Source organism: Mesoplodon densirostris, chromosome 11, assembly GCF_025265405.1.
Source record: "Mesoplodon densirostris isolate mMesDen1 chromosome 11, mMesDen1 primary haplotype, whole genome shotgun sequence".
Taxonomy (NCBI): Eukaryota; Metazoa; Chordata; class Mammalia; order Artiodactyla; family Ziphiidae; genus Mesoplodon; species Mesoplodon densirostris.
Genome location: NC_082671.1, coordinates 13230191 through 13253944, shown reverse-complemented (window position 1 = coordinate 13253944; position 23754 = coordinate 13230191). Strand labels below are relative to the sequence as shown.

At 38.2% G+C, this 23754-nt stretch overlaps 1 protein-coding gene across 1 annotated transcript; it reads left to right on the top strand.

Annotated features, from left to right (window-relative positions):
• Nucleotides 1–836: 836 nt before the first annotated feature.
• WBP11 (WW domain binding protein 11) lies at nt 837–16095 on the top strand. The gene is made up of 12 exons (XM_060113710.1): nt 837–1061; nt 2797–2923; nt 3445–3476; nt 4347–4440; nt 7283–7479; nt 8390–8523; nt 8733–8932; nt 9525–9716; nt 11980–12084; nt 12520–12807; nt 13733–13915; nt 15089–16095. Exons 2-12 carry the CDS (start codon nt 2860–2862, stop codon nt 15520–15522), a joined length of 1923 nt encoding a protein of 640 aa, XP_059969693.1. The 5' UTR covers nt 837–1061; nt 2797–2859; the 3' UTR covers nt 15523–16095.
• Nucleotides 16096–23754: the final 7659 nt, after the last annotated feature.

Here is a 23754-nt window from a genome sequence, read left to right as displayed (position 1 = left end):
ATACGTATCTCCGTCAAGATTTTGGAATATTTATAACTGATAGTAAGAATTGGCCTATATCTAACATTTTCCTATAAGTGATAGTACTGATATTTTTTTAATGTTTAAACTCACCTTTAGGGGGAAAAGATATGGGAGGAGTCTTAAAGAGCAGATAGAAGATAAGGAAAGGACGAAGATTAGAGCTAAGGGAATAATCCCCTTTGTATGGTGACATCATAAAGGATTTTTGGTGGGTGAAAAGACCAGAAAGTAAAAGAGCCAATATAAACCAACCTCCACACTCGTAAATTTAAAAGTGATTGTACAAATATCCCCATATTTCCTCTTCAAAAACACTAACCCTGTAGATTAGCACTCTGGGATTCTAACACGGGCACTGAATTGCTTAGGTCTACAAATATTCTTTATGTAAAAACAACTACTGAACTTCCAGGCGCACGGCACGCTAGCGAAGTGCATCATTCGGGGATTCGTTTTCAAACGGAAACTCCAGAAAGATCGCACGCGCTTACGTCATGAAGGAAACAAAAAACCTACAAAACACAATTCAAGGTGACAGACACTGCGATAAACATTTCTCTGTCAGTTATCCGCAGGCCTCTGTAGCCTCAATAAATCGAGCTCCCGGAAATTAGGTCAGAATGCCTGCGGCGAGGTAGAACAGTGGTCCCATTAGCCAATCATATATCCCCCACGCTTCAGTTTCATATTCTTATTGGGCTAGGTAAGTGTCAATCAACATGAAGCTCTTGTACTGCGTAGTGAAGGCGGGCTTTTAGCCTATAACCAACCAATTCGGTACTGTATTGTAGCGGAAGAGAATCTGGTCCTGCAGTTCTTGGTTACTTTCTATGGTGCCGGGGCGAAAAAACGCGGAGATCTTCGGCCGTAGGGACAGGAAGTGACGTAAGGATGGCGGAGGGGCGCGAGGTTTCAAGATGGCGGCTGGTGGGGGGCTGACTGAGAGGCAGAGGTGAAGGGCCCTACGAAGTCAAAGAGGCCGAAAATCGTCCCCTCCCCGCTTCTCACAGCCCCAGGAGCCCAGCAGAAGTGTGAGTGTGCGGGATCGTTCCACTCCGTTTTTTCATCTTTCCCGTCTCTTCCCGGGGCCCGCGCGGTTGCCTCGGGGACACCAGGCCCTTCCGCCCCGCTCTTCCTCTCAGCAGTTGGGGTTTCCGCTATCGCGGACTAGGGGATCCCCTGGGGCGGCGCGGCGTCCAGCGGTCAAGCGGCTGACTTCGCCCGGGTCGGTCAGCGCCGCCTCCTGACTTTGCCCGGTTGGTTGCCTTAGGCTTGATGTCCTGCACCTCGAGTCAGGGGCAACTGTCGCTGTGGTTTTGGCAGCTGCTAACGCTGTTGGCTCCTATGGTGGACCTGGGCTCCGTCCCTTTGTAGACTCTTTGACTGTTAAGAGTTTCCCTGAACAGCCGCGTGACCCGATTTCCCTATCGCCTCTGCTTTGAGTTAGAAAAGTAGTCTGTGCATGCAGACTAAGACTCCAGTGTCTTCTGTAAAAATTTTCTGTACTTCGTATCTATTCGAGGTTTCAGGCGTGGGAGAGGAGGGTTAAAAACACGGGCCTGAGGGTAATTCAAAGAGGGAGGCAGAAAAGATCCAGGCCATCGAAGATGTAAGAGCTTCTATTTGTGCTAATTTTGCCTGTTTCCTCTACCTCCTCCCTCACTCCCGGTTTTTCTGGGAAGGAAACCGTTGACAGGGCAAATCAGTTGCCACTGGAACAGCTTGGAAGCTTTTAGCAGAAAGCAAGGCAGTTGAACCGTTGCTGAAAGACGCATTAACCAATAAACGTGCCTGACAAAATCTTCATGAAGGGAAGGTGTAATTCTGTGGTCTGCTAAAAAATCTACCTCATGATCTTACCTTTCCCACCCTTGAAAAGTGTCTGCTTTCAAAAGGAAAGAAATTTATCACCCTTTATTATTGGAAAGAGCAAGTATCAAAAAGCTAAACCGCATTCATTTGGAATAACAGGAAGAAGGGATATAATAGTGTTTCGGTTCATTAAAATGTTGATTTATAAAATAGGATTCCTCAAACACAGTTATCCCTTTCGGTTACCTTAAAAAATACAAACCAGGAGTCAAGTAGGCATTATTAATAAAATATCTTAATGTTGATGTTTTTAGAAGATCTCTCATATAATATCAATACTTTATTTTGAATATTTGTGGTTTTAGTTATGGTTTAAGCTTCTGCTTGAGAGTCAGGAATTACATCTGAATTAGAACTAAATCTGAATTAAATAGGCTTAAATTAATGAGTTTTTACTGTCTTCGAGATGATGGGAATACATGCCAAGAAACCATGGAGAGAGGCAAGGCTGAGCTATTTGTCGTTGAGCCCAGATCATTACCCTGTTCCCTTTTTATTCCTTTTTCACCCTACATGTAAATAAAGGGAGGCTATAGGAAAAGAACTAATGGCTTCTCATCTACATGGTTTATGTCATATTGTCGAAGCATTTTTTGATTGATTTCTTTCAGTTGACGAGTCAGTGCTGTGATCCAGAGAAGAAAGTTAATTGATGACTTAATGATATTCATAGTGGTCTTCAGACCCATTACCGTTATAAATAATAATAGGAATCTAATTTTTTGTGGTTAGAGAAGTTGAGGCTGTCTTTCCTGCACACTAATGTCAAAACTAGGGAAAGAACAAGGTCTTAATAATCAAAGTTTCTTTTCAGAGATTGTTAGGAAAAAAATTTTATAAATATAAAAAGGAAGAAATTTTGTAAATCTAGGAAAAATAAGCTTTTTTTTGTCTTTGCAGGTTTTTAGGTTTAGTTTTTGTTTTGTTTTTTAAACAAGCAAGTAAACCACACAAATTGTCAACATGGGACGGAGATCTACATCATCCACCAAGAGTGGAAAATTTATGAACCCCACAGACCAAGCCAGTAAGTGTCCATTAATGTGGAATGATGAAGAAGAGGGGGTGGTAAAAATTGTAAGCTTTAGGGAGGGTACTTTATTATTTCTTAATTATAAGATCAGCAGTGTTAGGAGGTGTCAGTTGTATAAAGTTATCTAGTGTTCTAGTGGGCAAATGATTAAAACTTTTAAGCATGAAAAAAAATTAGTACCCGTGTTTCTAATTTGATTGACTTGCAAAGTAGAATTGGCAATTCTCTTTGCATTTGGAATTTTGAACAAATTGTTTTGCAAGTTCTTATTTAGTATTTTATGGCACCTTTTCAGATTCATAGTTATTTTTTAAGGAACTTAAAAATGTCTTGAGACATTTTTGGTTGACATAATTGGAAGGGTGCTATTGGCATCTAGTGGGTAGAGACAAGAATGCTGCTAAGTATCCTACAGCGCACGGGGCAACCTCCGACAGTAATCTGTATTAAATTGGAGAAAATGCTAATGCTCAGGATTTTAAAGTTTTATATTCTTTCTCTCTCCCTCTCTTAAGGAAAAGAAGCTCGGAAGAGAGAATTAAAGAAGGTACGATTTCAGGATCATCCTATTAGATATAAATGTAGTTTGGCACATCTTGTTATTTGAGATGAGTGGATTTAGAAAACATTTCCAGTTATTTGCCTGAAAAGATATTTTATGCTTCTCATAACAAACTGTAAGATTTTACTAAGCCAAAATACTATACTTAGAAACTGAACTGAAATAATTTTGTAGATGAGCTCATGATGGGTTACTGTAACATGGTTTATTTGATTACCCTTCCCAGTGACTTAAATAAATACTTTAAAAAATAATTCTCTTTTGCTATTTATTATAACATACTGCTTTGTTAGAAGCCACTGAGTTAGTGAATGGAAGTAAATGTGATGATAAATAGCTTTGTACATCCATTTTCTTGATTATGTAGTTGTTGAGTTTGTGGCAAAAAGCTTCCCCAGAATAAGAAAGGGTTTACTTTTTAGTATCATACCTTAACACATTGAGAGAACCTAGTTTTTTAATAGTTTTCAGCTGTTTATTCTTGTTTCATTGCTAACATTAAATTTCTGCGAAATTTTTCTCTAATGTATAATTTTAGAATTTAGCTGCAAACTTTGTTTTAAGAAAAAAAACCCTTAAAATACTTAAGTAACTGCTAAAATCTCACAAGGTTAAAAAGAAATACTTGCCTAAAAAAACACTTCTAATAAATAACATTTATCTTTTTGTCTGAAGTTGAAACATTTTGGGGAGTAAGAAATTAATTATATAACTCTGTTTCTGGTGGTTAAAACAAGTGATCAGAAACCAAGGAGAAGTTCAACTTCAGTTTACATGGATTGTTGAAACAAATTGAAACGAAAACTCAGGAGTGTTCAGCTTCTTTAAATTCTGCTCTTTTTTCATTTTTCTAAGAACAAAAAACAGCGCATGATGGTACGAGCTGCAGTTTTAAAGATGAAGGATCCCAAACAAATTATCCGGGACATGGAAAAATTGGATGAAATGGGTAAGAATTGATAAGAGGCTGGATTTTACAACAGGGATAATAGTGTGATACATAGAGGCAGGCAGGTAATGAGTGAAACAGCACAGACACAAGAAATATAGAAAAGCTTATGGCATGTGATGCTTAGATTTAGTTTTAGTGTTAGAAAAACAATGGGGTGAGGGGCTATTACAAACTGGAAAGCTCATCTAGAATAAGAGGGAAGCCATTATTTAGCTTTAGCTAATTGTTTTTTATAAGTTAACAAAAGCCCAGTTTGACTCGCTCATTTTTTTAAGAGAATACTAAGTCTGGATTTTGAAATCACCTTGGGGTTTTTTTGTTTTGTATTTTAATATTGGCAACTACCATGTAAATCTAAATATTGGGCCACCGTGAATATAAGTCAATTTCCCATCTTTTCCAATGAGAATATGCAAAGATAATTGACCACTTAGTAAGGATATAGAAGAAATCAAATACTTAAAATCAAATTTTAAAAACTATCATATTAGGATTTCTTCCTTTTTCACACTTTACAGAATAATTTTATCCAGTCTCGTTATGTGCATCTTCAATATCACTGCTTTGTCATAACTGGAATCACATGAAATAATTGCATGTTGTCTTTTCTTGTATCTGAGTTGCTTGAGGATCATCTGTGATGCTGCCATTGGAAGTTTTATCCTAACTCACAAAAAAGTTTCTTTAGATTAACCAAAACCTCTTCAAAATAGAATGCAGTTTTACCAAGTTCCAAAGATCCTATAGCATATTTAATTAACCTTTACTTCCTTATTTATATACTTTATACTTGCAGGTATGTGAGGAAAAAAATCCTAGAAAGTATTTTTAACAGAACATTATACAATTAAGTAAAAGTAGGAGTCAGAATGGTGCAAAATGGCCTTAGGTAGTTATAATTAATACAGAGGACGAGTCACAAAATGGATTCCGTATTCAGCCCATTCTCTTAACTTTAGAACATGGAGTTTTTCATTTTCCTTTTTTTTAAGTCACTTTCAAACATCCAAAAATAAAATAATCTAGCTAACTCCATGCTTTTCAGCTGTCAAATTTTTGCCAATTCTGTCTTCTGCCCCCTGCCGTTTTTTTTTTAATTGCATGTTAAAGTGATCTTTACAAGTTTTGTTTACAAAGGTTTCCAAACAAGTTTGGTGGTTTGCCTAAAAAACAGAGATAGTGAGTAAAAGAGATACAGCGGAACTTCTCAATGATGCATTAAATGGGGTTCAAAAAAATCCCGTTATGTGGGGTTATGGTATTACAAGCTTTCTGAAATAATGTGGCAGAGCCTCTGCAGCCAGCCTGGGCAAGAGTTCTGGGTCAGGTTGTATCATCTTGTGTCTTTCCCAGTTCAGCTATAACTGATTCCACTTGTTGCCTGTTCTAAATATTGGTAGGGACAATTCCTAGCCCTAGGATGTCAGGATATTACCTATTGAATGACCCCAAATTGTATAGTAATAACTGAGGTTTATTGAGCTCTTACCTTGCTATATACCAGGTTTTTTCTCCACGTTTTCATTTAATCTTCATGACAACTGTTTTGGGTAGGTGTATTCGCCCTATTTTACAGATGAGGAAACACAGGCACAGAGACGTTATGTACCTTTCTCAAGGTTACACTGTTAGGAAGTGGCAGAGCTGGGATTTAAAGTCAAGCATTTAGCACTTTCATTAATCACACTAGGAATGTGTGGTTTGAGGCCATACTTCTGGATTTGAATAAGTCATCAAGGTTAATAGTTAATAGGATTTAAGAAAGATGATAATTAAGCTTGTGATTCTTTTAAGAAAAAGGAGGAAGGAACACTATTCATCAGAGCTCTAATTACAATTTATAAAACTCAATACAAACTAAGTAGAAAAAAGTATACCTTGACTCCCATAATTGGGAAATCCTGGAGGGAACCTTGTCTCAAAAATCCAGATATCATTAGCAAGACTGTCCATCTGTCCGACCATTCTCTGTCAGCATACTGCTAGTGAATTTCTTGGTATAGAAGGTGGAATATGTGTGTGGAATTAGTGGTGGTTGAGAGATGAGGCCATAGACTGCTCTAGTTTTATTTCATTCCTGCTTGTGAGAGCTTCTCTCTCCCATATTTAAAATCTCAGAGGAGGATCTGGTCCCAATTTGGATTGTATACCGATTAATCTCTGAGTCAGTTACTGGCAAGGGGGATGGAGGGAGGCAGGTGTGGTTGACTAGGCAGGCCTGGGAGTCCTGTGCTAATCTCTCTTGGTCCCTTTCGGGAACCTGAAATTAAGCCCCATGTTGAACACATGGGAGAGAAAGGCTTATATGGTAGCTGGACAAGGAACACTAACCCATATAAAAGTAATAGTTGAGTGGTAAGCCAGACACCACTGGATATTTTATTTGTGGTCTCATTTGATCATCAGAGCTTGATTGTGAAGTAGTTGATGTCTCCATTTTCCAGATGAAGAAGCTGAAGATCAGAGAATTCAAGTAAAATGCCAGAGATCTCAGAATTAAATGACAGAGCCAGTGTAGTATGTAAACCCAGGTTTGTCTGACTGAAGCTTCACTATATCAGGTTGTTAGCATAGAGGAGTGAAAATTGATTTTTATTACAATGATGATAAAGTCAATTAGGTGACATTTCTTAGAAAAGAAAGTAAAATTAATGGCCTTCTTAAAGGGGTGGAATTTTAATAAATAGTGCATTTCTTTTGACAAGAATATATCTGGTGTCTGGATCCTTTTGAAAAGTTTTAACATATAAGGAGATTTTTATTAGATGATATAGCCTATTGATACCTAGACAGAGTGACTTTTTTGTATTTAATTTCATAATCTGCTCTTTTCTCTCAGAGTTTAACCCAGTGCAACAGCCACAGTTAAATGAGAAAGTGCTGAAAGACAAGCGTAAAAAGCTACGTGAAACCTTTGAACGTATTTTACGACTCTATGAGAAAGAGAATCCAGATATTTACAAAGAATTGAGAAAGCTAGAAGTAGAATATGAACAGAAGAGGGCTCAACTTAGCCAATATTTTGATGCTGTCAAGGTAATCAAGTTTCTTTTCAGAGCTAAACTAAAACTTTATGCTTAGATCTGCTCTTAAAGTTGTTCATGGGAGACCTGATCGTGTTGAACTTCCTCCTCTTGGCAGTTTCTAGTCAACTAAACATACACCTACCCCATTAGCCAGCAAATATAAATCTGTGTATTTGTACAAGAGAAATTGATCTACCTGCCAATACAGTAATAGCTGAAGAGTGGAAACAGCCCGCTGTCCTTTAAGAAGATAATGGATAAACTGTTATATATTCATAAAATTGAATACTACTCAATGATCAAAAGGAATGATCAACTGATACTCAAAACAACATGAGATTTAAACAAATTTTTTTAATGGATAAATCTCAAAAACGTGATCCTTTCTTCATGGTTATGATTCCATTTGTATGAACACCAGGCAAAACTAATTTATGGAGGAAAGATTTTGTATCAGTGGTTGCCTTGGGACAGTGTTAGGGATTGATTGGGAGGGAGTATGAGGTATATGCATTTGTCAAAACTCATTGGATTTGTACATTTCATTGTAAATTTTGCCTCAAGATAAAAATGTAAAAAAAACAAATGGTATAATTTTGGTGAAGTAGGTAGTATGGGTCCCATTTTACAGATAAGGAAGCTGAGGTAACTTGCTTAAGTCATACAGCTCATATGTGACAGAAATTCAGCAAAGGCAGACGAATCTTAGAGCCCATGCTCTACCACTGAATATATATTATTCTGAAGTTTCAGTTGATTGGCAGTCTTTAGAAATGTTGACTTGCAGCTTTGTATTCTTGTTTTTCATGATATTTATGTTAGGTGGAAAGCAAATCCAGGTTCTGAAACAGCTGATGTTGAATTTTTAGTGTTGAGTTTGGGGATTACTCTTATCTATTGAAAGATTCTCCCTGTTTCAGAATGCACAGCATGTGGAGGTGGAGAGCATTCCTTTGCCAGATATGCCGCACGCTCCTTCCAACATCCTGATCCAGGACATTCCACTTCCTGGCGCCCAGCCGCCCTCCATCCTTAAGAAGACCTCAGCCTATGGGTAAGGAAGTGGTAACAGAGTCAAATAGCGTGTAGTAAAAGCGTCTCTTGACTGTCCTGTGCCAAAAGTAATGCAGTGGGAAATAAAGGACAGTGGGGATGTAAGCAGTTCCTCATTTGATTAGATATGAAATGAGAAATCCTTTGAAAATTGTTCAGAAGAGGAAGTAGATACGTCATTAATGTGATTACTATAAATTTTCTTTACAGACCTCCAACTCGGGCAGTTTCTATACTTCCTCTTCTTGGACATGGCGTTCCACGTTTGCCCCCTGGCAGGAAACCTCCTGGTCCTCCCCCTGGTCCACCTCCTCCTCAAGTCTTGCAAATATATGGCCGTAAAGTGGGCTTTGCCCTAGATCTTCCGCCTCGTAGGCGAGATGAAGACATGCTGTATAGTCCCGAACTTGGTAAGGAGTTCCTTTTGCTCTTAGAAGCTTTCCACTATCATGTTTTATGTTGGCTGTTTAACCATCTTGTTCACCACCCTCAGAGCTTGGGAAATAAATGAGGATGGCATGTACATACCAACAGATGGGTAAATCGTAGAATCTACCCACGTAAAAGCAGCATGCATAAGGAAGTATGGAAATGTTTGTTGTGTTTTAAATTAGACTTCTTAAAGATGTCACTCTCTTACCATCAATTCCTTAAGACTTGGATAACTTGGATACCCGTTTCCCTTTTAGCTTTATCATTATCAGACTAGAGCATCATTGAATACAGTCACAATGATTGTGTATGTGCATGTCTATATAACCTTCTAAGTAGAATCTGTTTTCAAATTTGAACCTTTAAAAAAAAATCTTACATTATCAAAAAGAATTTAAAATGATTGTCAAGTGAAAATATTGTCAGACTATATGAATAGCTGAGATCATACATAGAAATTTTTAAAACAAATTATTTTGAGTTAAATAGCCTGATTTTCTGTATTTGGGGTACCATGTAGTGGAGGATCCACATATATAACTTGTTTCTGGCTTCCTCCTCCCTTTTCAGCTCAACGGGGTCATGATGATGATGTTTCCAGCACCAGTGAAGATGACGGCTATCCTGAAGACATGGATCAAGATAAGCATGACGACAGTACTGATGACAGCGACACTGACAGATCAGATGGAGAAAGTGAAGGGGATGAATTTTTGCACCGTGATGATAATGAGAGAGAAAACAATGAAGAAAAGAAGTCAGGTATGTGCAGATGAAAATTCCATGGTATTGATCAATAAGAAGCATACAAGCTGAAGGTCCTGATTTATTCATGGATCTGTGAAGGTAATTGTGAGGTCCTTGAAAGGAGGGATCAATGCTTTATTCATCTTTATATTTCTAAAATCTCAAAGTTGTTGACATATAGTAAGTACTAGATGGATAATTATGGGGGGGATCTAAGCAGTATATGTAATTTTAAAAAAAAAAGCCTATGTGATAAAGTCCACTTTTGGGGGAAAAGATAGCTATTCTTAGCTATTCAACAGCATAAAGATGTCCTGTCATGGATATGTATAGGAAAGAGAGGAGAATAACCACATAACTGTATGAAGAAAACCACATGTTTGTTTTTAATGAGTCTGTTTAAATATCTGCATTCAAAGCCCTTTAAATTTTCTGTGCTCGTGGTATCTTACATGAACGAGAACCATAGTTAACATAAAGATACACCTGTGAGTGGAGTCATGATTTAATGGAAACATGTCATAATGTGTGTTATGTGTTTGTTTGATTATGATAAATTCAGACTGAGTTACATATACTTTTAGGAGGAAGCTATGGCATTCATCAAGAAAATTTACAAAATGTATAGTTTGTCACATTTCAGTAGTCTTGGAGCTTCTTTGGTAATTGTTTTTGCAGGCTGCAACACAGTATATATTAGTACTACTATCGATATTAGTATTAATGATAAATCTTTCTCCTGATATTTCTTAAGAATCATGATTGCAAACCAGAAAGCTAGTTTAAAGGGGTGGATAGAGAGAGCTGGTAATGAAAAATGATAGAGGACACTTTAGGTAGGACCTAGTACTTTAAAATATCAATAGAGGACTTCCCTGGTGGCGCAGTGGTTGAGAGTCTGCCTGCCGATGCAGGGGACACGGGTTCGTGCCCCAGTCCAGGAAGATCCCACATGCCATGGAGCGGCTGGGCCCGTGAGCCATGGCTGTTGAGCCTGCGTGTCCGGAGCCTGGGCTCCGCAACGGGAGAGGCCACAACAGTGAGAGGCCCGCGTACCGCCAAAAAAAAAAAGAAAAAAGAAAAGAAAAAAAAAATATCAATAGAAAGTTGCTAGAGCCACAGCAGTTCTTTTTTTCTCTAGACTGCGATCATTTACCTCATTTTCCTTTTTTTCAGCCAACTAGTTAGGTTTGTTTTTTGTTTTTTTGTTTTTTTACTAGTTTTTCTTATATATATTCATCAGTGCACATGTGCTGGAAATGGTTATCCTAACTATAATTTGACATTCAGCTAATAATTGAGTTTCTACTATATACAAGGCATTTTTCTAGACACTAAGGATGCAGAGTAAATAATACTGAAGCCCTGCCCACGTGGAACTTCTATCCTCCTGTAAATGTTTACCATCTAAGAATAAGAATGCTACTAATACTGCACCATTTAGCATGGTTAGGTGTCTAGTGGAGAGCCCTTGTCAGGTTAAGAAGTTTCCTTCTAGTCTAAGTTTGCTAAGAGTTTTTATTATAAATACTTCGTAAGTATCTGTTGGGATGTTATTATTTTTCTTTCAGTTGTTTATTGTAATGAATTACGTTCATGGCTTTTCTAATGTTAAACCATTTTGCATTTCTGGGACCAATGCTGCATGTTTATGATGTATCTTCTTTTAAAACACTATTGAATTCAATTTGCTTGTATTTTATGTTGGCCAGCAGGTTAGTTTTGGTATTAGGGTTATGCTAGCTTCAAGTTGTGGGTAGCATTCTATCTTTTCCTGTGCCCTTTTACAGTAAATTTATGTAATTTAACGTTTGGCTGAATTTTCTCGTAAAATTATTTGGGCCAGGTGCCTTTGAGGGGCTTGATCTTTGACTACCATTTTAATTTTTTATGTTCTGGTCTTATCACTTCTTTGACCAATTATATTATATATAATTGGTCAAAGAAGTGATAAGACCAGAACATAAAAAATTAAAATGGTAGTAATTTATATTTTTCTAGAAAATCATCTATTATTTTAATCTGGGTGTTTGATTTTATTGGCATAAAGATGTTAATAGTATTCTTTAAATTTTTTAAATGTGTAACTTTGAAATCACTGTAGCATATACTTACCATCAGTTGGCATTTGATTTACTATCTTTAATATGGCTATGTCTCTCTATCAAGTAGTGGGAAGCAATTATATCTAGTACTTTATAGCATTTGTCTTATAGTAAGCATATACGGAATTTTGTTGATCCCAGTCCACTCCACTCTCCCTTCTCTGACCCTTTAGGTCTGAGTGTGCGATTTGCAGATATGCCTGGGAAATCAAGGAAGAAGAAGAAGAAGAGCATGAAGGAGCTGACTCCTCTTCAAGCCATGATGCTTCGAATGGCAGGTAAGGCAGGGAAAGAACAGTGAATCACCTTTTGGTATTTCCTCCTGCCGGTTGCTTTACATATATTTTCCTATTTAATATGTCAGCAATCAAGTTATAAATCCTTGTTTTTCAAAAGTCAAGGTTTGGAGACATAATCCTTGTTTTTCAAAAGTCAAGGTTCAGCTGCCCAAAGTTACATGACTAGTAAGTAGTTGGACTGGCTTTTAAGTCCAGGTCTGTCTTGTTCTAAAAGTTGGGCTCATTCCACTCCGCTACACTAGCATGGATAAGTAGAATACTATTTTATTCTTGCGTTATCTAAGTATTTTATTGAAGAAGACTTGATTGTTAATTTTAAGAAAGCATTTATTGAGCATGTGTTTCAGGCATCACTGTTTTACAGGCTGTAAGAAATGAATCAACTCCATGTGCCTGGTTTAAAATTTCTTTCAGGTCAGGAAATCCCTGAGGAGGGACGAGAAGTAGAGGAATTTTCAGAAGATGATGATGAAGATTCTGATGATTCTGAAGCAGAAAAGCAGTCACAAAAACAGCATAAGGAGGAATCTCTTTCTGATGGCACATCTGCTTCTTCACAGCAGCAGGCTCCTCCACAGTCTGTTCCTCCTTCTCAGATACAAGCACCTCCCATGCCAGGACCACCTCCTCTTGGACCACCACCTGCTCCACCTTTACGGCCACCTGGACCACCTACAGGCCTTCCTCCTGGACCACCTCCAGGTAAGCACTTACATGTTGTAAATAAATAAGTCTAAATGTGGTTACAGTGAAGTCATTTCAAAAAATATACATCATTAGTGTTGATGATTTCTTGTTTCCTCCTAGTTTAATTCCCTAAGAAATCAAGATTCTCAAAGGATAAGCACAACTTGCTCATTCCTACAACATTGTTTGCAAGTCATAGTACTTCTGACAGCCATCTTTTTCTCCAAAACTCTTCCTTTTTCAGGGTTAGTTCTGACATTAGTCGGCAGAAACCTGGAGTATGTAACTGGGGGTTTCTTTAGTACTACTTTTTATGACAAGTTGACCCAGTTCTGAGCTGGTAGCAAGCAGGACTAGAGCACAGTAAATACTGTTGTGTATCCTTCTTTGGTTGGGAGTTTTTGGATATCAGTGTAATCATTATAGTTAGAGACAGAGTCATCAGTGTTAATCGAGTCTTTGGCTTAAAAGTATAAAAAAGTTTATTTACAATTTGAAACAACATGTAAAACTTGTTGGCTAGTTATGATTTTAGTCCTTCATCCTGTAGTCAGCCAATTAAATCTTCAGTTGAGTTCATCCTCTTCTGATTGGTGCAAAGCAAAATTACCTTTCTTATGACATTCTCAGTGATCTTTGTCTGTATATCTTAATGAGTTTCAGGGGATCCTTAAAGCACCCTGCTCTATATTCCATTTTCAGCTTATATTGGAACCATTTAAGAAGTCTCATCCTCATATATTTCCAGCCCAGCAGAGCTGTGATTGAGAATGCATTTTGTCAGTGCTGGGAAATAAAGAGAAATGGTCCATAATAAATGTTAAAGTTACCTGATTTCAGGTTAAAGTGATAAGTTAAACTAAATCTCAGTCACCTTATACCACAGTTACTACTTCGAATATATTTGTTTGACATTAACTAATCACTTTTCTCTTTTTAGGAGCTCCTCCATTCCTGAGACCACCCGGAATGCCAGGGCTCCGAGGGCCTTTACCCCGACTTTTACCTCCAGGACCACCACCAGGTCGACCCCCTGGCCCTCCGCCCGGTCCACCTCCAGGTCTGCCTCCTGGCCCTCCTCCTCGGGGACCCCCACCCAGGCTACCTCCCCCTGCACCTCCAGGTGAGGCATTGATTTCTATGACAAAAACTTGTCTACTATATATCTCATTTGCTCTAAGACATTTTCACATTTCAATATCCTGAAATCAAGGGGTATCTTAAAATGGTGTTTTTTATTTGCTTTTGGCATAGATTGAAGTTGAGTTCTTCCAGATGGTATTTGCCTTTGATTCTACCTGTCACATGAGGGACTTTTTCCAGCCAGAGAACGCTTTGGATTAAATTCTTCATTTAAGACTTTTTTTTTTTAGGACTACCCTTAGAATTGTGAAGTCATGCCATACATCTGCATGAGTATCAACTTAGTTTACAATCACGAGGGAGATGTTTTTTTCCATTCTTTTTACCCAGTATCAAGGTTAGATATGCAAATTTCCTTGTGATCTTCTTAGATGTGACAGGTATGTATGGTTTACTACACTGACTGTCTCAGTTTAATGTGAAGGTCTCCTTTTAAGCTCCTCAGCTTGGACTTGGACTTTTTTTTTCTCTCTCAGTGGTATTTGGAATAATTATGAGTCTGTATAAGCAATAGCATCTTAGGTTTGATGAAATGTGGTATTTTATACTCACAATCTTAAAAAAGGCATTTGGAGAAATTAAATCTGCACTTCCTGGTAAATGATGATGGTATGTCTGGGCCAACAATAAGACGTGAATTCTTTTCCAGTAATGGTGACATTTTGTAATTAGATTTTCTCATCCCAGGGTTAAAATTATATTTCCTATCCATTGAGTTACCTTTTGAGGGGGAGGAGTGTTGTGCAAATCAGTAAATAATGGATGGGAATCAAATCCCCAACCTTCGTTCTGGTAACATCTGCGGTCTACAGGTAGAATAGAATCTTGGGCTGTCGAATTTCAAATTTGACAATTTGAGATCATATTTGAAACCAGTTGATATTGTTAATTTTACTTTATAGTTTAAAGGAGTACATTATTGAGAGAGGAAAAAACATAAGTACAGGGATACAATCAGAAGGTGAATACTGTTTTATAAAAGATATTCTTTACTATCAGAATATATTCCTGAGTTTCAAATAGCAAACAACATGATTTATTTTCTATAAATTGTCCATTTAAAAAAAATTGTCAACCTATGTTTTTAACATCCTTAATAGTCGTTAAATTTTATTCTTGTGGTATTCATCTGCCCGTTTTCTCCTTCATTTAGGTATCCCTCCACCTCGTCCTGGCATGATGCGCCCACCTTTGGTGCCTCCACTTGGACCTGCCCCACCCGGGCTTTTCCCACCAGCTCCTTTGCCGAACCCGGGGGTTTTAAGTGCTCCACCCAACTTGATTCAGCGACCCAAGGCAGATGATACAAGCGCAGCCACCATTGAGAAGAAAGCCACAGCAACCATCAGTGCCAAGCCACAGATCACTAATCCCAAGGCAGAGATTACTCGATTTGTGCCCACCGCACTGAGGGTACGTCGGGAGAATAAAGGGGCTACTGCCACTCCCCAGAGAAAGTCAGAGGATGATTCTGCTGTGCCTCTTGCCAAAGCAGCCCCCAAATCCGGTCCATCTGTTCCCGTCTCAGTACAAACTAAGGATGATGTTTATGAAGCGTTCATGAAAGAGATGGAAGGGCTGCTGTGACAGCTTTTGATGCTAGAACAGGCTTCTTTTCACATCAGTGGTTCATGGAGAGAGAGGCCCTTATTCAGCTTAGGTGAAAGAGCCACTTTCACTGTCAGGGTATTTTTAATTTCAGTTCAAGGAATATCCTAAAGTTTAGCTTTGTTCAGAATTTACTGCATATAAAAGGGTATTTCATTCAAAATAGATTGGTTATTGAAGCAGTGCTGCTAACATCCATCCCCTTTCATACCACCATTTTCATCCCACTTCTTGCCCTACTCCAGTTCCTTGGAAACTTGTCATCAAGGGGATCTTTGTTACTTATTTGTTTTGATTCTCTTCTTGTGTGCTCTGGGCACTGGAGCAGAGATTTCTAAAAAACCAGTTTCACCCCATCTTGCCTTTCATGTTTGAGTTATTTTAAATATTTTCTTGTAAATATTTTGTAATATTGTAGTGAAATGGATCACAATGTCATTTCCTAATACAAACCAAGATATGTGGGAAGAAAATGTACAATTCTTTGATTAAGATTATTTCCCACTGACCTAAACTTTAAGTGTTTCATGGAATAAATAAATAAATGTCCTACACCAAGATATCCTCTGTGTTACTGATAACGTATAAACCTAATATCTGTTTTATGGGCAGAAAAGAAGCAACTTTAAAACTTGGGTTTAAGGAACTACCATTTCTGGTATGGAATGAGAATTTTATTGAAAATGCGGTTAACACGTTAAGCTTTAAATTTTAAAGGCTGAAGAAGAGATAATTATTTTCCTTTAGGTTTATTATATATTGGCTTTGGAGAAATTGAGAGGGTTTATGTATTGCTAAAAACATGAGTCTTCTTCTCAAAGATTACTTTCTTCTCCAGAGCTCTGTGAACTGATACTAGTGAATGGCAAAAGGTTCTTTTAAATCATTTCTAAACTATCAGCCAGAAAAGGCTGCTACTTTTTCTTTTTTGAATTTGTCATTTATATGAGCCTTTATTATTAGAAGCACAGAAAATGAATGAGAATGCCAACACTTTTAATTTGCATTGATACTTTCTTTACAAAGTGTTTTAATAACTAATACCTATCCAGTAATCCTGGGGAGGTATTTTCCCCATTTTACAGAGGAAGGTATTGGAACTAAAGGGCTCGTGTGATTTATCCAGGCACCCACAGTGTGTATTTCATACACAAAGACACACACCATATGTATACACACAGTGAGACAATCTATGCATTGCGTTTAGGCTAGACATACCTGGTCTTACTTTCCCATTGTATCTTGCTTTCTTTTTTTGTGTGTGTCCAGTTAGTAGTCACCCCAGTTTTTTGCTTTTATTGATTTTAGCTTTTAATATATAGTGTCGATTCTTTTATTTTAACATCATTATTGGAGTATAATTGCTTCACAATGTTGTGCTAGTTTCCGCTGTATAACAGCGTGAATCAGCCATACGCATACATATATCCCCATATCCCCTCCCCCTTGCGTCTCCCTCCCACCCTCCCTATCCCACCCCTCTAGGTGGTCACAAAGCACCAAGCTGATCTCCCTGTGCTATGCGGCTGCTTCCCACTAGCTGTCTTACATTTGGTAGTGTGTATATGTCAACGCTACTCTCTCACTTTGTCCCAGCTTACCCTTCCCACTCCCCGTGTCCTCAACTCCATTCTCTACGTCTGCATCTTTTTTCCTTTTCTGCCCCTAGGTTCATGAGAACCTTTTTTTTAGATTCCATATATATGTGTTAGCATACGGTATTTGTTTTTCTCTTTCTGACTTACTTCACTCTGTATGACAGACTCTAGATCCATCCGCCTCCCTACAAGTGACTCAATTTTGTTTCTTTTTATGGCTGAATAATATTCCACTGTATATATGTGCCACATCTTTATCCATTCATCTGTTGATGGACACTTAGGTTGTTTCCATGCCCTGGCTATTGTAAATAGTGCTGCAATGAACACTGTGGTACATGACTCTTTCAATTATGGTTTTTCTCACGGAACATGCTCAGTAGTGGGCTTGCTGGGTCATATGGTAGTTCTATTTTTAGTTTTTTAAGGATTCTCCATATGTTCTCCATAGTGGCTGTATCAGTTTACATTCCCACCAACAGTGAAAGAGGTTTCCCTTTTCTCCACACCCTCTCCAGCATTAATTATAGATTTTTTGGTGATAGCCATTCTGACCGCTGTGAGGTGATACCTCATTATGGGTTTTTTTTCTTTTTCTTTTTTTCTTTTTTAAATTTTTTTTATTAGTTTCTGCTTTATAACAAAGTGAATCAGTCATACATATACATCCGTTCCCATATCCCTTCCCTCATGCATCTCCCTCCCTCCCACCCTCCCCATCCCGCCCCTCCAGGCGGTCACAAAGCACCGAGCTGATCTCCCCGTGCTCTGGGGCTGCTTGCCACTATCTATCTACCTCACGTTTGGTAGTGTATACATGTCCATGCCTCTCTTTCGCTTTGTCACAGCTTACACTTCCCCCTCCCCATATCCTCAAGTCCATTCTCAAGTAGGTCTGTGTCTTTACTCCCGTTTTACCCCTAGGTTCTTCATGACATTTTTTTTTAATTCCATATATATGTGTTAGCATACGGTATTTGTCTTTCTCTTTCTGACTTACTTCACTCTGTATGACAGACTCTAGGTCTATCCACCTCATTACAAATAGCTCAGTTTCGTTTCTTTTTATGGCTGAGTAATATTCCATTGTATATATGTGCCACATCTTCTTTATCCATTCATCCGATGATGGACACTTAGGTTGTTTCCGGCTCCGGGCTATTGTGAATAGAGCTGCAATGAACATTTTGGTACATGTCTCTTTTTGAATTATGGTTTTCTCAGGGTATATGCCTAGTAGTGGGATTGCTGGGTCATATGGTAGTTCTATTTGTAGTTTTTAAAGGAACCTCCATACTGTTCTCCATAGTGGCTGTACCAATTCACATTCCCACCAGCAGTGCAAGAGTGTTCCCTTTTCTCCACACCCTCTCCAGCATTTATTGTTTCTAGATTTCTTGATGATGGCCATTCTGACTGGTGTGAGATGATATCTCATTGTAGTTTTGATTTGCATTTCTCTAATGATTAATGATGTTGAGCATTCTTTCATGTGTTTGTTGGCAGTCTGTATATCTTCTTTGGAGAAATGCCTATTTAAGTCTTCTGCCCATTTTTGGATTGGGTTGTTTGTTTTTTTGCTATTGAGCTGCATGAGCTGTTTATAAATTTTGGAGATTAATCCTTTGTCAGTTGCTTCATTTGCAAATATTTTCTCCCATTCTGAGGGTTGTCTTTTGGTCTTGTTTATGGTTTCCTTTGCTGTGCAAAAGCTTTGAAGTTTCATTAACTCCTATTTGTTTATCTTTGTTCTTATTTCCATTATTCTAGGAGATGGGTCAAAAAAGATCTTATCGTGGTTTATGTCATAGAGTGTTCTGCCTATGTTTTCCTCTAAGAGTTTGATAGTTTCTGGCCTTACATTTAGGTCTTTAATCCATTTTGAGCTTATTTTTGTGTATGGTGTTAGGGAATGATCTAATCTCATACTTTTACATGTCCCTGTCCAGTTTTCCCAGCACCACTTATTGAAGAGGCTGTCCTTTCTCCACTGTACATTCCTGCCTCCTTTATCAAAGATAAGTTGACCATATGTGCGTGGGTTTATCTCTGGGCTTTCTATCCTGTTCCATTGATCTATCTTTCTGTTTTTATGCCAGTACCACACTGTCTTGATTACTGTAGCTTTGTAGTATAGTCTGAAGTCAGGGAGCCTGATTCCTCCAGCTCCGTTTTTCGTTCTCAAGATTGCTTTGGCTATTCAGGGTCTTTTGTTTTTCCAAACAAATTTTCAAATTTTTTGTTCTAGTTCTGTGAAAAATGCCAGTGGTAGTTTGATAGGGATTGCATTGAATCTGTAGATTGCTTTGGGTAGTAGAGTCATTTTCACAATATTGATTCTTCCAATCCAGGAGCATGGTATATCTCTCCATGTATTTGTATCATCTTTAATTTCTTTCATCAGTGTCTTATAATTTTCTGCATATAGGTCTTTTGTCTCCTTAGGTAGGTTTATTCCTAGATATTTTATTCTTTTTGTTGCAATGGTAAATGGGAGTGTTTTCTTGATTTCATTTTCAGATTTTTCATCATGAGTGTACAGGAATGCCAGAGATTTCTGTGCATTAATTTTGTATCCTGCAACTTTACCAAATTCATTGATTAGCTCTAGTAGTTTTCTGGTAGCATCTTTAGGATTCTCTATGTATAGTATCATGTCATCTGCAAACAGTGACAGCTTTACTTCTTTTCCAATTTGGATTCCTTTTTTCTCCTTTTCTTCTCTGATTGCTGTGGCTAGAACTTCCAAAACTAGGTTGAATAAGAGTGGTGAGAGTGGGCAGCCTTGTCTTGTTCCTGATCTTAGTGGAAATGGTTTCAGTTTTTCACCATTGAGAACAATGTTGGCTGTGGATTTGTCATATATGGCCTTTATTATGTTGAGGAAAGTTCCCTCTATGCCTACTTTCTGCAGGGTTTTTATCATAAATGGGTGTTGAATTTTGTCAAAAGCTTTCTCTGCATCTATTGAGATGATCATATGGTTTTTCTCCTTCAACTTGTTAATATGGTGTATCACATTGATTGATTTGCGTATATTAAAGAATCCTTGCATTCCTGGAATAAATCCCACTTGATCATGGTGTATGATCCTTTTAATATGCTGTTGGATTCTGTTTGCTAGTATTTTGTTGAGGATTTTTGCATCTATGTTCATCAGTGATATTGGCCTGTAGTTTTCTTTCTTTGTGACATCCTTGCCTGGTTTTGGTATCAAGGTGATGGTGGCCTCGTAGAATGAGTTTGGGAGTGTTCCTTCCTCTGATATTGTTTGGAAGAGTTTGAGAAGGATGGGTGTTAGCTCTTCTCTAAATGTTTGATAGAATTCGCCTGTGAAGCCCTCTGGACCTGGGCTTTTGTTTGTTGGAAGATTTTAAATCACAGTTTCAATTTCAGTGCTTGTGATTGGTCTATTCATATTTTCTATTTCTTCCTGATACAGTCTTGGCAGGTTGTGCATGTCTAAGAATTTGTCCATTTCTTCCAGGTTGTCCATTTTATTGGCATAGAGTTGCTTGTAGTAATCTCTCATGATCTTTTGTATTTCTGCAGTGTCAGTTGTTACTTCTCCTTATTCATTTCTAATTCTATTGATTTGAGTCTTCTCCCTTCTTTTCTTGATGAGTCGGGCTAATGGTTTGTCAATTTTGTTTATCTTCTCAAAGAACCAGCTTTTAGTTTGGTTGATCTTTGCTATCGTTTCCTTCATTTCTTTTTCATTTATTTCTAATCTGATCTTTATGATTTCTTTCCTTCTGCTAACTTTGGGGTTTTTTTTTTCTTCTTTCTCTAATTGCTTTAGGTGCAGGGTCAGGTTGTTTGCTCGAGATGTTTTCTGTTTCTTAAGGTGGGATTGTATTGCTATAAACTTCCCCCTTAGAACTGCTTTTGCTGCGTCCCATAGGTTTTGGGTCGTCGTGTCTCCATTGTCATTTGTTTCTAGGTATTTTTTAATTTCTTCTTTGATTTCTTCAGTGATCACTTTGTTATTGAGTAGTGTATTGTTTAGCCTCCATGTGTTTGTATTTTTTACAGCTCTTTTCCTGTAATTAATGTCTAGTCTCATAGCATTGTGGTCGGAAAAGATACTTGATACAATTTCAATTTTCTTAAATTTACCAAGGCTTGATTTGTGACCCAAGATATGATCTATCCTGGAGAATGTTCCATGAGCACTTGAGAAAAATGTGTATTCTGTTGTTTTTGGATGGAATGTCCTATAAATATCACCTAAGTCCATCTCGTTTAATGTATAATTTAAAGCTTGTGTTTCCTTATTTATTTTCATTTTGGATGATCTGTCCATTGGTGAAAGTGGGGTGTTAAAGTCCCCTACTATGATTGTGTTACTGTCGATTTCCCCTTTTATGGCTGTTAGTATTTGCCTTATGTATTGAGGTGCTCCTATGTTGGGTGCATAAATATTTACAATTGTTATATCTTCTTCTTGGATCGATCCCTTTATCGTTATGTAGTGTCCTTCTTTGTCTCTTCTAATAGTCTTTATTTTAAAGTCTATTTTGTCTGATATAAGAATTGCTACTCCAGTTTTCTTTTGATTTCCATTTGCATGGAATATCTTTTTCCATCCCCTTACTTTCAATCTGTATGTGTCTCTAGGTCTGAAGTGGGTCTCTTGTAGACAGCATATATATGGGTCTTGTTTTTGTATCCATCCAGCCACTCTGTGTCTTTTGGTGGGAGCATTTAGTCCATTTACATTTAAGGTAATTATTGATATGTATGTTCCTATTCCCATTTCCTTAATTGCTTTGGGTTCGTTATTGTAGGTATATTCCTTCTGCTGTGTTTCTTGCCTAGAGAAGTTCCTTTAGCATTTGTTGTAAAGCTGGTTTGGTGGTGCTGAACTCTCTCAGCTTTTGCTTGTCTGTAAAGGTTTTAATTTCTCCATCAAATCTGAATGAGATCCTTGCTGGGTAGAGTAATCTTGGTTGCAGGTTTTTCTCCTTCATCACTTTAATTATGTCCTGCCACTCCCTTCTGGCTTGTAGAGTTTCTGCTGAGAGATCAGCTGTTATCCTGATGGGGATTCCCTTGTGTGTTGTTTGTTGGTTTTGCCTTGCTGCTTTTAATATGATTTCTTTGTGTTTAATTTTTGACAGTTTGATTAATATGTGTCTTGGCGTATTTCTCCTTGGATTTATTCTGTATGGGACTCTCTGTGCCTCCTGCACTTGATTAACTATTTCCTTTCCCATGTTAGGGAAGTTTTCAACTATAATCTCTTCAAATATTTTCTCAGTCCCTTTCTTTTTCTCTTCTTCTTCTGGAACCCCTATAATTCGAATGTTGGTGTGTTTAATGTTGTCCCAGAGGTCTCTGAGACTGTCCTCTGTTCTTTTCATTCTTTTTTCTTTATTTTGCTCTGCATCAGTTATTTCCACTATTTTATCTTCCACCTCACTTATCCATTCTTCTGCCTCAGTTATTCTGCTATTGATCCCATCTAGAGTATTTTTCATTTCATTTATTCTGTTTTTAATCGATGCTTGATTCATCTTTAGTTCTTCTAGGTCCTTGTTAACTGTTTCTTGCATTTTGTCTATTCTATTTCCAAGATTTTGGATCTTGGAAATAGAATCTTGGATCAGCTTTACTATCATTATTCTGAATTCTTTTTCAGGTAGACTGCCTATTACCTCTTCATTTGTTAGGTCTGGTAGGTTTTTATCTTGCTCCTTCACCTGCTGTGTGTTTTTCTGCCTTCCCATTTTGCTTATGTTACTGTGTTTGGGGTCTCCTTTTTGCAGGCTGCAGGTTCGTAGTTCCCGTTGTTTTTGGTGTCTGTCCCCCGTGGCTAAGGTTGTTTCAGTAGGTTGTGTAGGCTTCCTGGTGGGGGGGACTAATGCCTGTGTTCTGGTGGTTGAGGCTCGATCTTGTCTTTCTGGTGGACAGGTCCACGTCTGGTGGTGTGTTTTGGGGTGCCTGTGGCCTTATTATGTTTTTAGGTAGCCTCTCTGCTAATGGGTGGCGTTGTGTTCCTGCCTTGCTAGTTGCTTGGCATAGGGTGACCAGCACTGTAGCTTGCTGGTCGTTGACTGAAGCTGGGTGCTGGTGTTGAGATGGAGATCTCTGGGAGATTTTCGCTGCTTGATATTATGTGGAGCTGGGAGGTCTCTTGTGGACCCGTGTCCTGAAGTTGGCTCTCCCACTTCAGAGGCACAGCACTGACTCCTGGCTGCAGCACCAAGAGCCTTTCATCCACACATTCACAAAAAGAGAGCAGGGGGAAAAATCAAAAATCTTGCTCTCCAAGTCCACCTCCTCAATTTGGGATAATTCGTTGTAAAAAGAGGAAAAGGGCGAGAAGTCTGAAATCTTGCTCTCTAAGTCCATCTCCTTAATTTGGGATAATTCGTTGTAAAAAGAGGAAAAGGGGGGAAAGTCTTAAATCTTGTCCTCAAAGTCCACTTCCTCAATTTGGGATGTTCCTCTGTCCATTTATGCACTCCACAGACGCAGGGCACATCAAGTGGACCGTGGAGCTTTAATCCGTTGCCTCCGAGCCTGCACAGAGAGATTTCCCTGTCTCTGCTCTCACAGCTCCCGGGTCTCAGCCTTGGACCTGGCCCCGCCTCTGCGCGTAGGTCGC